Source organism: Globicephala melas, chromosome 5, assembly GCF_963455315.2.
Source record: "Globicephala melas chromosome 5, mGloMel1.2, whole genome shotgun sequence".
Lineage (NCBI taxonomy): Eukaryota > Metazoa > Chordata > Mammalia > Artiodactyla > Delphinidae > Globicephala > Globicephala melas.
In genome coordinates, this window is record NC_083318.1 from 126869707 (window position 1) to 126884067 (window position 14361).

General features: G+C 37.9%; 1 protein-coding gene across 6 annotated transcripts in view; it reads right to left on the bottom strand.

The window, feature by feature from the left end:
- Window positions 1–14361, bottom strand: part of SMARCAD1 (SNF2 related chromatin remodeling ATPase with DExD box 1) — a 70810-nt gene that overhangs the window by 53848 nt on the left and 2601 nt on the right. For 4 of the 6 annotated variants that reach the window (XR_011377491.1, XM_070045610.1, XM_030865657.2 and 1 more), the window contains exon 3: window positions 777–954. Coding sequence is in view for 3 of the 6 variants with exons in the window: in XM_070045610.1 (XP_069901711.1) it covers window positions 777–954 (178 nt within the window). In the remaining 3 variants the exon portion in view is untranslated. Of the gene's footprint in view, window positions 1–776; window positions 955–14361 lie in introns of those variants that run through there. The other 2 variants (XM_060299786.2, XM_060299785.2) reach the window with 2 other exon arrangements.

Below are 14361 nucleotides of genomic sequence, written 5' to 3' on the forward strand. Positions count from 1 at the left end.
CAGGCTACTCCCAATGCCCCTCCCACCATATCCACATGGCTCCCTTTTTTAGCTCCTTCACGTCTTTGCTCAAGCATCATCTTCTTAATGAAGCCTTTTCCAACCATGCGCTTTAGAAACCATGCCCTTAGCCCGGCCCCAAACCCTGTATTTCCCTTCCTGTTTGCCCATCATATGTATTATTTGACATACTGCATTTTTAATTTATTTACTGTTTTTCTATCTAACATACAAAGCTCCGTGCTAGCTCAATGAATGTGTCCCAAAAATGTTAAAATGATTTGACTCTAGGATTCAAGAACAAATCAGAAAGCAGTTACAGGTGACTGAAGGTACTTGTGAAAATAATTATCTATGGAGAATGAAAAACTTAAATATTTGCTCTCACTGAACTTTTTATTGAAAATCAGAACCATGGGAGTTCCCTGGTGGTCCAGTACTTAGGACTTGGTGCTTTTACTGCCGTGGCCTGGTGGCCTGGGTTCACTCCCTGGTTGGGGAACTAAGATCCCACAGCGCATGGCCCAGCCGGAAAAAAAAAAAATATCAGTTATCCAGAGTCTCTCTCTCTTTCTCACTCACACACACGCGCGCGCACACACACACACACGCGCACGCACATCTCTCTATATCTCTTAAGTTAGGGAAAAATGATGAAGATGCGGTCAGGAAAAGGCAAAAAAGGGGGGAAGTCATCAAAAATTTTCAGTTTAAGTAACTTTTTCTCAAAAAAAGTCTTATACATGCAAATATAATGAATCCATTAAGTTGCTTACACTATAATCACCGTGTCTTTGCTGAATTTTTTCTCTTGAACTGTACTGGAGCAATCTGGGGAAACAACATCTTCACTATCTGAAGACAAATCAATATATTGAATTCCTCTTTGATTCTTGAAATATGATATACTTGCTTTTCTTTCATTTTCTGGGGTTTCTGGAACACTAGAATCTTCTGCAAAAGAGAAAAAGCAGAAAGGGATTTTGAATAACTTGAAAATAAAGCAAATTTGTTTTTGATAATTACAAATCATGTGCTAAAAATCTTTAGCTTCATTCACTGTTTCCATCCTAAAACCAAAAATTCCTCCCAAGTTTTAAAGAAAACATTAATAGTCAACCAGGGCTGGCATTAAATGATTTTCCAATTCACAGGTTACTTACTAGCAAGAACTTAGTGGACACTGCAAAACAGGTTTGTATTTTATATTTTAACCCTTTTCTCTCTGTGCTTTTGCTTCCTAGTACCCAGTTCTTGCCTAAGAGAACAAGGACACTAGAGCCCAAACAACTGGAATTTCAATCCCATCTCTCAGCTAAGTTACTTAATCTAAGTCTCTGCATCCTCAGATGTAAAACAGAGATGCCAATAATCACAGGGCTAATGTGCACATAAAATCAGAAGATATGTATTAAGCACTTAGTTCAGTAATGGGCACACAGCCAGTATTCAACAAACATTAGCTCTTACACAAATGTTAGTGTTATGGACAAAATTATGTCCCCTCCAAAATTCCTATGTTGAAGTTTCAACTCCCAGTACCTCAGAATGTAATGTATTTGGAGATAGGTCCTTCATAGAGGTGACTAACTTAAAAAAGGTAGTTAGGTTAGTGACCTAATCCAAAAGGACTGATGTCCTTATAAGAGACACCAAGGATGTGTGTGCATGGAGGAAAGGTGATGTGAGCACACAGCGAGAAGGTGGCCACCTGCAGCCCAAGAAGAAAGGCCTTACAAGAAACTGAACCAGCCAACACTTTCATCTTGGACTTCTAACTTCCAGATATGGCAGAAAATAAACGTCTGCTGGTTAAACCACCCAGTCTGTGGTATTTTGTTACAGCAGCCCTCACAAACTAATGAAGTTGGCATCACCCGTCTATGCAAAACAAATTAGTATTCTATTGAGGTCTCCTCTCTTCAAAGGGCTGAGTTCTAAAATTATTCTCCATTATACACTTGAGGAGAGATCAGATTTAAGAAATTCATATTAAAGTAAAAGTAGTCAGTGTCTTGGTTTAGTGAATACCATCACCCCTCAGTATCTGTGAGGTTTGGGGGGACTGGTTCCAGGACTTCCCTGCTCCCCACACCAAAACTGAGGGATGCTCAAGTCCCCCCCAAAACTCTTGGCCTCGATCCCATTAACAATCATGAAATGATAGCCATCATTATCATAAGGCTCCTGAGTCATATTTGTAAATAACATTAACCAAGGCCTATATAACCAATCGCCTGGAGTGAACTAAAAAATACTTTACTTCCTGCAATGAAGTCCTAGCAACATTACTGAAAAGCAAATCACAAAATTGTTCCAAAAGAACAATTTTATAAATGTTGAGTGTGCCCTGAGTGAAAAACTCTGCTCTGGAACAAATCACAGCTATGTTAACTGTCATATGTATGAAGACATTTACAAGTTCTGATAATTATGTAAAGTAATAAAATTATAGTCCAATTCCTGTAAAATAAGTATAAAGGTACTGGGGACACTGCTTTTACATAGTATTCCTGATATGTCACAAATCACACATAAAACTAAGAATTTAGATCTTTACTGTATCAAAACTTTGACCTAAACTTAATGCATATCATTTTAACAGTTTAACAAAAGTGTCCTGCTTTCTTATACTTGAAAAGGGCTTTCGCAAAACGATTTGGATTGTCCACTTTTCTTTAAAAAGCTTCTTTACTCAAGGACTTCCCTGGTGGCACAGTGGTTAAGAATCTGCCTGCCAATGCAGGGGACACGCGTTCGATCCCTGGTCCAGGAAGATCCTACCTGTCGTGGAGCAACTAAATCTGTGCGCCACAACTACTGACCCTGCACTCTAGAGCCCGCGAGCCACAACTACTGAAGCCCAGGCACCCTAGAGCCCGCGAGCCACAACTACTGAAGCCCAGGCACCCTAGAGCCCGCGAGCCACAACTACTGAAGCCCAGGCACCCTAGAGCCCGCGAGCCACAACTACTGAAGCCCAGGCACCCTAGAGCCCGCGTGCTGCAACTACTGAGCCTGCATGCCTCAACTACTGATCCCATGTGCTGCAACTACTGAAGCCCACGTGCCCTAGAGCCTGTGCTCCGCAACTAGAGAGGCCACTGCAATGAGAAGCCCACGCACCGCAGTGAAGAGTAGATCCCGCTCGCCGCAACTAGAGAAAGCCCACGCACGGCAACGAAGACCCAATGCAGCCAAAAAAAAAAAAAAAAAAAGCTTTTCAAACTGGCCATTTAAATGTATTACTGCATGGTGGGGGGTGTCTAAAAATTCTATTAATGAGTACTAGGAGAACTAGAGTTTCTTGAACTTTATATATTCATCTTATTAAAAACTACTGCTTCATCAAGAACATTCTTAAGTGAAACTAGTATTTAAAAATTTTAAGGATACAATGACAGTTTGGAATCTTGGCCTTGATTCATGCTAGGGCACTAGCAGTTTTTACCTACCATTGTTTTTGCACCATCAGTGCAAATACCAACATAGTGAAAAAGGCAAGTGATGTCTTAATATTATTATGAAATAGTTTTGACCTTATGGACACCCTTTTGGGTCTTACGGACCTCAAAGGTTTGAGGACTAAAGGGAAACAGTAAGAGCTTATCTATATAAAATATCAATTTACCAATATAGTCAATAATCTGGAATTAGAACAGTGCTGAAATGCTTAGATTTGTTTGTTTGGACTATTTTTGGAAGTAAACAGCAGCAAAAATATCTAATAGCCAATGGTCAAAAAGATATTCCTGATGCAATGATGCTTTCTGACCCAAAGCAAACAAGCACTTTAAGCAGCACCACAAAGGAGACAGGAAGGAAGCAAAAAAGAAAAATATAGAAATGAAGGGAAGAACAGTGACAAGTAGAAACAATTATAAAGACATGGGCTACTACATAATTCTGACTTTGCCGAATGCCTTCTGTATTGAAGGCACTGTGCCTGGACGTGGGGGGTACTGAAGGAAAAAAAAGGCCAGTCACAGTTGCACTTGCCCTAAAGAAACTAATAATAGGAGCCAAGTAGCCATGTACATAAGTAGCAATGTTGTGAGTCGTAATTTGTGCCATGCGAGAGGAATAAACAAAACGCTAAAGGAACATGAGGGAAAACAGCTATCCTTTCAAATAAAAACAATAAAAAATCCTATGTTTTAGAGACAGTAGATGATATTTTCTCTACCAAAGGCAATGGGAACCTACATTATTACCATATGCAAGAAGATTCCAAGGTTCCAGGGGGTAATTCCAAATGAAATTCCCCATTAGTGGTATGCATGAGAAGACAATTTTTTTTTTTTTTTTTTTTTGCGGTATGTGGGCCTCTCCCGTTGCGGAGCACAGGCCCCGGACGCACAGCGGCCAAGGCTCACGGGCCCAGCCGCTTTGTGGCATGTGGGATCTTCCCGGACCGGGGCACGAACCCGTGTCCCCTGCATCAGCAGGTGGACTCTCAACCACTGCACCACCAGGGAAGCCCAAGAAGACAATTTTATACCCTGAACGTTTCCAGTATACTTTTACCCATTCTCATATCTAAGTCTACCATGAAACAAAATGAGGATTTAAAACTGCTACTGATTCTATCTTTCTAAGCGGTCCAAGATCAAGAACCACTCAAAAAACAAACAAAAAAATCACTACTGGGAGATTATGAAAGGTCATCTATAAATAAAGGTGATCTCCCAAAGCAGAATGAAAACACTTAAACCTTTATATCTGAGACTTTCCTGGTGGCATAGTGGTTAAGACTCCGCACTCCCAATGCAGGGGGCCCGGGTTCGATCCCTGCCCAAGGAACTAGATCCCACATGCATGCCACAACTAGAAGTTCACATTCCACAACTAAGGAGCCCGTGAGCCGCAACTAAGGAGCCTGCCTGCTGCAACTAAGGAGCTGGTGAAACACAACTAAGGAGACTGCAAGCCACAACTAAGAGACCCAGTGCATCCAGAAAGAAAGAAAGACACCTAGTTCTCAAAAAAAACCACACACACAAAAACCTTTATATCCGTCCTGCAGACTTATGTAAGTGTGCCATTTTTGATATTCTAATTGTATATTGCTCTACATGGTTCAATTCTCTAACATGGCAACTGACTTTCAAGGCAGTTCTTTTGAATACCTAGTAAAGCACATCATATATTTGCCTCTTTGAAAGGTTAATTACCAAAATAATAGATTATAAAATCTTGACTGTTTTAATTTGAATGCCATAGTAGATAGGGAAAGACCTTTAGCATCTCAGATAAGTCAAACTACCTCTGATGAAAGCTCTTGAAAAAGACCAAGTATACATTGAATACAAGATTGAAGGGTAGTTTCTAATACACTACTCTAACATAAAATGAGAAAGAAGAAACATTTCAGGTTTAGGCCAAAAGAAAAGATAAAGATAAAAAGAAAAAATGTAAAGGAAGGAAAGTCATGCTATTAATAATGTCAAAGTGTTAAACCTGAAAGGTACTTTTTAATAACAGAATTTATATCTACAATAAAAATATGACTGGCATATGTACAACTGCATTCTAATAATGAAATGCATAAACAATGCAGGATACATAAAGCAGAAAGTCAATAGAGACAAATATGAGGCTTTAACTCTCTTGTCTAAACTCTTAATAGAGAAGAGACCACAAAAATAATTAAGATACAGAAAGGTGTTTTTCAAACATTTTTGATTGGAACCCACTGTAAGAGACCCATTGTAGATTATGACCCTAAACACATCGATTGCTAGACAGACATATATAACTGAAACAAAGGTCTCAGAGGCTTTATTGTAAGCGATACTTTGATAATTTTCTATTTATTCTACTCCATTAAAAAAAGTTATATGCATTTAGTTAGGATATAAGAAACTGACTTTATGACATGTTTGTGATCCAGTTTGAAAAAAATGATACAAATAATAAAACATTATTATCTGACATATAATTAAATCTACAGTTAGATTATATCTCTTTTCAAGTACACTTGAACTTTTACAGAAATTGTGTAGTAGGCCAAAAAGAAAATCTCAGTAAATTCATCAAAGAAATACTACAGACCACATTCTCCTGTCACAAAAAGTGAAAACTGGAAGTAAATGTTAGTAAGAACATTGAAGCAAAATTTCAGTCACTTGGAAATTCAAAAAACAAAAGAAAAAACAAAGAAACCACCTCTTTAAACTTTAAGGTTAAACTTTCTTCAACATTTTATTGAAGAAAAAACAACAACAACAAAAAGAAAAAACAACAAAAACATACCAAAATCTACAATACAGGCATACCTTTTTTTACTGCACTTTGCAGATATTGTGCGTTTTACAAACTGAAGGTTGGTGGCAACCCTGTGTTGAGCAAGTTTACTGACACCATTTTGGTAGTAATTCTTGCAGTGTTTCAAACTTTTTCATTATTGTGATATTTGCTATGGTGATCTGTGGTCAATGATCTTTGATGTTACTACTGTAATTGTTTTGGGTGCCCACACAGCGCCCATATAAGATGGCAAACTTAACTGATAAACGTTATGTGTGTTTTGACTGCTGCACCAACCTGCCACTTCCTTCATCACTCTCCCTCTCTTCTAGCCTCCCTACTCCTTTTTTAAAAAAAATTTATTTATTTGGCTGCGCTGGGTCTTGGTTGTGGCACGCAGGATCTTCCTTGTGGCATGCGGGATCTTTAGTTGCGGCATGCGGGATCTAGTTCCCTGACCAGGGATCAAACCCGGGTCCCCTGCATTGGGAGAGTGGAGTCTTAACCACTGGACCACCAGGGAAGTCCCCAGCATCCCTATTCCTTAAGAAACAACAATAAATTAGGCCAATTAATAACCCTCCAATGGTCTCTAAGTATTCAAGTGAAAGGAAAAGTTGCACATTCCTCTCTTTCAAAAGCTAGAAATGATTAAGGTTAGTAAGAAGGCATGTCGAAAGCCAAGACAGGCCAAAAGCTAGGCCTCTTGCACCAGTTAGCCAAGTTGTGAATGCAAAGGAAAAGTTGTTGAAGGAAATTAAAAGTGCTACTCCAGTGAACACACAAATAAGAAGCCAAACAGCCTTTTGCTTATTATATGGAGAAAGTTTTAGTGGCCTGGATAAAAGATTAAACCAGCCACAGCATTCCCTTAAGTCAAAGCCTAATCCAGAGCAAGGCCCCAACTTTTCCATTCTATGAAGGCTGAGAGAGGTGAGGAAGCTGCAGAAAAAAAATTTGAAGCTAGCAGAGGTTGGTTCATAAGGTTGAAGAAGCTGTCTCCATAACATAAGAGTGCATGATGAAGCAGCAAGTGTTGATGTAGAGGCTGCAGCAAGATACCCAGAAGATCTAAGATAATTAATGAAGGTGGCTACACTAAAGAAGAGGTTTTCAATGTAAGCCAAACAGCCTTCTAATGGAAGAAGATGCCATCCAGGACTTCCATAGCTAGAGAGGAGAAGTCAATGCCTGGCTTAAAGGACAAGTTGACTCTCCTGTTAAGGGCTAATGCAGCTGGTAACTTTAAGTTGAAGCCAATGCTAATTTACCATTCTGAAAATCCTAGGGCCCTTAAGAATTATGCTAAATCTACTCTGCCTGTGCTCTATAAATGGAAAAAAGTCTGGATGACAGTACATCTGTTTATAACACCAAATACTGAATACATTAAACCCACTGTTGAGACCTACTGCTCGGAAAAAGATTCCTTTCAAAATATGACTGCTCATTGACAATGCACCCGGTCACTTAAGAGCTCTGATAGAGATGTACAATGAGATTAATGTTTTCATGCCTGCTAACACAATATCCATTCTGCAGCCCATGGATCAAGGACTTTTGACTTAAAAGTCCTATTATTTAAGAAATATTTTCCAAAAGGCTACAGCTGCCATCAATAGCAATTCCTGTGATGGATCTGGGCAAAGTCAATTGAAAACCTTTTGGAAAGGAGTCACCATTCTAGATGCCATTAAGAATAGTTGTGATTCATGAGAAGAGGTCAAAATATCAACATAACAGGAGGCTGGAAGAAGTTGATTCCAACCCTCATGGATGACTTCAGTGGAAGAATGAACTGCAGATATGGTAGAAACAACAGAGAACTAGAATTAGAAGTGGTGCCTTGGGACTTCCCTGGCAGTCCAGTGGTTAAGACTGAGCTTCTACTGCAGGGGGCTCGGGTTTGATCCCTGGTTGGGGAAATAATATCCCAATACTGCATGCAGAGCAGCCCCCCCAAAAAAAAGAAAGAAAGAAAGAAAAAAAAATTCAGGAGAAGTGGCCCCTGAAGATGTGACTGAATTGCTGCAATCTCATGATAGAACTTTAATGGAGAAGTTGCTTCTTATGGATGAACAAAGGAAGGAGTTTCTTGAGATGAAATCTACTCCTGGTGAAGATGCTGTGAAGACTGTTGACATAACAACAAAGTATTTAGAATACTACATAAACTTAGTTGATAAAGCAGTGACAGGGTTTGGAAGGATTGACTCCAGTTTTGAAAGAAGTTCTGCTGTAGGTAAAATGTTATCAAACAGCACTGCATGCTATAGAGAAATCATTTGTGAAAGAATCAACTGATACGGCAAACGTCACTGTGGTCCTATTTTAAGAAGCTGCCATGGCCACCCCAGGCCTCAGCAACCACCACCCTGAGCAGTCAGCAGCCCTTAACATTGAGGCAAGACCCTCCCCCAGCAAAGACATTACAACTCACCAAAGGCTCAGATGATGGATAAAAATTTTTAGCAATGAAGTGCTTCTTAATTAAGGTACGTACATTGTTTAAGACAATGCTACTGCACACTTAAAAGACTATAGTATAGTATAAATATAACTTTTATATGCACTGGGAAACCAAAAAATTCATGTGACTTGCTTTACTGTGATACTTTATCATGGTGGTCTGGAACCAAACCCGCAGTATCTCTGAGGTATGCCTATAACGATGACATTTCAAATATAAGAAAAAGGATTCGTCAATAAATGGTTCTGGGATAAGTGACTAGTAAATGATAAATAATGAACAAAGGAGAAAACGGTATCACCTTTTCTTTAGCCCTTATAACAAACTCCAGATGCAAGTTAAGGTTTAAAAAAATTAAAAAAAACAACTCATATCCATCAGTTTGGCTACAAAAAAACCCCCAAAAAACAAAACAAAAAAACAGAAAATAACAAGTGTTGGCAAGGATATGGAGAGAAACTGGACCCCTTGTGCACTGTTAGTGGGAATGTAAAATGGAAAATATATGGTGGTTTCCTGTATGATCTAGCAATTCCATTTCTGGATGTATACCCAAAAGAACTGAAAGCGGGGTCTGGAAGAGATATTTGTATACTCATTTTCACAGCAGCATTATTCACAATAGCCCCAAAGTGAAAGCAACCCAAGTGTCATCCACAAATGAATAATAAAATGTAGGTATATATACAATGAAATATTCTTCAGCCTTAAAAAGTGAGGAAATTCTGATACACGTTACAATGTGGATGAATCTTGAAGACATTAGGGAAAATGAAATTAAGGCAGTAACAAAAGACAAATCCTGTATGATTCTACTTTTATAATGTACCTAGAGTAGTCAAGTACATAGAGACAGAAGATATAAGGGTGATTGCTGGGGGTAAGAAGGAATTGTTTAAGGGGTAAAGAGTTTCAGTTTTGTTTAAGATGAATTGTTAATTGTTTAAGATGAAAAGAGTTCCAAAGATTGGGTGTACAACAATGTGAATGTACTTAACCCTCTTTGACCTGTACACTTAACTAGTTATTGCATATTTTACGTATGTACATTTTACTACAATTAAGAAGAAAATTAACACAGATGTGATAGAAGAAAATATGGATGAATATATTTATAATGTGGTGGTAGGGAATGGCTTTCTTTTACCAAATCTTTTACCAGGTCAGATCAGGACCTAAAACCTGTAAGCCTTGAAAAAGATGAACAAACTGACCATATAAAAACGTAAAACTTCTCTGTCACAAACAACAAACAGAATTAAAAGAATAAAATTAAAAAACTTATAAATCATTTATTAGAAAATGAGAAAAAGGAACACAGGAAAAGTTCAAATTGCTAATAACATTTATGAAAACATACTTAATCTTAAAAATAAAGAATAAGAATAATGCAATTTAATTGCTTATTAGCCCTTTAAAAATTAAAAATGTTTGCAATATGTTAGCCTGGTATGAAAAAGCAGACATCTGAAAACCAAGCTGTAGTGTGGTGCAAATTGGTAAAACTTCTGTGTAGGGTGATTTGGCAATTACTAAAATATTACTCATATTCCCTCTAATTTGACAATTCCGTTTCCCAGAATTCTTCCACAGATTGTACAGAGGCAAAAATATCTATTCAAAAGGATGGTCACTACAGCATTCTTTTAACAACAAAAAGAAGAAGAAATAAACCAAAACAACCGACGTCTATAAACAGGAAACTACATGAATTATAATACATCTGTGTATAATAAGATACACTGTGGTCACTAAAAAAAATTGAAGTACAGCATATTTTATATGAACTGACATGGAGAGTATAAAAAATCTACTTTTTAGTTAATAGTGAGTTGCATTACAATATGTATGTACATAATACTATTTTATCTAAAAAAAAAGCTAGAATATATACAGGCAGGAAAAAAATACAAAAGAATACCAACACTAAACGAGGATTACAGAAGAGTCTCTCTTCATTACATACTGTTGTAATCATTTAATTTTTTTATATAACATTTTATTTTGAAGAAAATAGCCAAGCATGGAAAGTAAAAAGGTAGAGAAGGAAAACACAAACAAAAAATGTACATTTAAAATGTACTTAAGACATTTAGACTCACTGTACTTTCTATTAGAACTGAGCACTAACCCTTTTACCAATTACTGCTTTTCAACTAACACTAATAGACATTAAGAAATCAAAATTTCTATCCAAAGATATAATGATGATTCACATCTTGGCCACACACACTTAAAAAGGACTAAGGAATACCCGATGGTTACAGATCATAAGGCTAAAATGGTATATTCAGCTTCATTCAAAGGATCTTATACATTTTACTGCTTGCAAGGACTTCAGAGAACATCTACACAAAGGAAGTGAAATCCAAAAATGATAATGTCTTAATCAAGATCATACCATCCATAAGTGGCAGAGCATTGCTCTCTGGAAATCTTTTCTGATAACAGGTATAATTAAAATTTTTTTCTCTCACTTATTAACAATGGTTACTTTCTACATGACAACCACATATAAAGAGCAACCACTTTAGAAGACTGAATATATTTTATCAAGAAATTCTTCAAGCATATACTGAAACTTTCCTCCAACCCAACCCCATAATAACCTATGAACCCATCTATTTTTCTCTTTCACTCCCCCTCCCCTGGATAATATGTGTCTTTATTCCAAGTTAAATAGTCCAGCTGTGTGCGCACTCCCATCCCCTTGATGCCTGTCTTCAGATACCTCCCCTCCCTCATCCTTTTCCTCTCCCCAAGCTTCTTCCCCTTGGATGCTCAATTTTCAACATTCCTCAAACATCTTTTCTTGACATTGCTTCCCCATCCAGCTGTTTCTCTCTTTCCCGTCTTGGAAGAGTAGTCTTCACTCCCTCAGCTTTCTACCGAAACTGCTAAAGGTCAACAGGAACTTTAATTTCCAAGGAAAGTGGTCTGTGATCAGATCCAACTTGACCTCTCTGCAACATTTGATACTGTTCACTATACACCACCCTGGAAACTCTCCTATCTTTAACTTCCAGGGCATTATCATTTTCTATGACTGTTCTAGTCATCCTTTATATCTTTCATTGGTTTCCCTTCCTCTGTCCATCATTAAATATTGATGCTTCTTACCATATATCTTGCTTAGGACATTTTTTGGTAACTACCACAAGGATGACTCCAAAGTTGATTTCTCAGGTTCCCACCACTCTCTGAGCTCCAAACTCCAATGTCCAACCCTCTACTAGACCTTGCTACTGAAATATAAGAGGTAACTCAAATTCAACATGCTTTGGTGTCTTCCTCCTAATCCTACTGCCTAATTCAGTTGACAGTGCCCATCATTCAGCTGTCCAAGCAAGGAACCTGTGAGTTACCTTTAAATCCTCCACATTTAACTGATCATCAAATACCATCAAATAAATACCATATAAAACTTCCCTAAACTGCCTCCTTTGTCATCCCCACTGTCATTTCCCTACATTTAGGCTTCAATTATGGCAACATCTTCATTAATGTTTTTCCCATACTGAAATGCTCTATATTGTGTACCAAATAAAGTCCATCCTCCCTGGCACAGCATATATAGGCCCCTCCCAACCCAGCAGTTTTTGTTTCTAAATCTTTTCAGCTTCATCTATACTGCCCTACACCTCCTCTTCCCTAGATAACCTCACCTATTCCATTTACATACTACACTCCAAGGCAACATATATTTCCATCCCTAGTTCACTGAATAAGCAATGAGTCATTGCTTAGGGTCCACTCAAAGTGATCTCTCTATGACTTTTCCTGATCCTCTACAGAATGAAGGGATAATTTAATCACTGTGAATCAGACTGTGGTTCTACACTGCTTAATATCTTCCCTTATTATGAGTTACCACATTGTGCTATTTTAACTATATATATTTACATATCCTTTCTTCTTGGTATCCCCTGAGGATTATGCTTAGCTCAACTTTTTATTCTTTACGAGTAAAACATAGTAGGTTCTCTCCTGTCACACTCATTTGTCATTGCTTTATTCTCTCCAAACCTGCTATGCTCCCAGAAAAGTCAAATAAAAAAAGAGAAATAAAGTGTAAGTAATAACCATTGATAATTCTGGGCACTGTGAGAGTAAAATAAACCTAGGCAGGGGGAGGTGACCACAGGTTAAGTGTATGCCCTCATATCCAAAGGTTGGATTAAGGGAGCCTGGCCTATATCAAAAGTAGTTTCAAGTATCCATGACTAAAGAATGACTGATGGCTACGGCACTGTTTCAAGACCATAAAGAGGAGGAGGAATATTTTTAAAATGTGTACAAAGGACTAATACCACCTAATCATCATCCAAAACTCCTTCTTTCAACACATATTTACTGAGGGCCTACTATACACCAGTCAGTCACTGTTCTGAGCAATGGGGATGGATAGATGAACAAGGTCTTTGCTCTTACAGATCTTATATTCTAATAAGGGAGACACGTATACATAATGCAGTGTATATAGAAAAATACAGTACAGTTAAAGGGGGGAGGGCGGTGGTTGCTACTTCAGAGAGAGTGGTCAAGAAAAGACCTTCTAAAAAAGGGTAACACTTCACTAGGCCCTAATGGAACAAAGCAGAGTCACAAGCAGGTATCAACAGAAAGCGTCTTGGAGGCAGATGGAAGAGCAAATGGGAAGAAGGAACGACTGAATGGGGTTTGGCATATTCAAGGAACAGTGTATCTGTGGCACAGTAACTGAAGGAGAGGGGTAGGAAATTAAATCTTAACTCATATTATGTAAAGTAATAGGATTAACTGAAAAAGAGTGATTACAGGTAATTTTAACCATATACAATTTTTGTCCTATAAGCTGACTTAGACCCTAAAACTATTTTAAATAAACAAATATAGCATCATCCCACAAAATAACAGAATAAGTTACTAGTTGATGATAAAGAAAGTAAGGTCAATATTCATATCCCACTGACAATTTCCCAATGTCCATATCCAGTCTGATCTTAAATCCAACTTCAGTGTCTTGACCTCCGCACAGGCCCAATGTGCAATTCTGCATCTCCCTCCCCCATGCTAAGTTAAGCTGCGTTTGGTCTACTGCTAAATTGAGGGCAGGACCTTTGATTCTCATTGGAATTTTTAAAGGCATGCCCAACGTCTTACAGTGGGTACTTCATACCTATTCTAATGTACGGAACTACCTTTTTTCCCTCAATCACTTAGACTAAAATTCTTAACATGCATTTTTATCTCACTCCTACACAACGACCTAATTGTAAAATCTTGCCCTTTCTTACTGTGATCTCTCATACCTCGTTCTTCTCTATCTGTACTGCCATCATTAAGTTTGGACTATGAGAGCTTCCTAAATGATTTCTCTCTCTTTAAACTCTACCCTTTAACAATACATAGTACTCATGACTGCTAGGCTGATTGTTTTTACCAAACAAGATTCTTTCATCATTTTGCCCTTCTATTCTTGCATGGATCTACAATGTAAAGTCTCAACTTTGCCTTAGTTTTCAAGATTCTCAAAAATCCACAGGATCAATTAAAATAATCTTTTCCAAAAGCAAAGCTCTCTATTTCTAGTAGGATGAACCCTCACCATTCCTGAAAAAAACCTGACTTCCATATTTCCAAGTGTCATCAAGACTGACCAT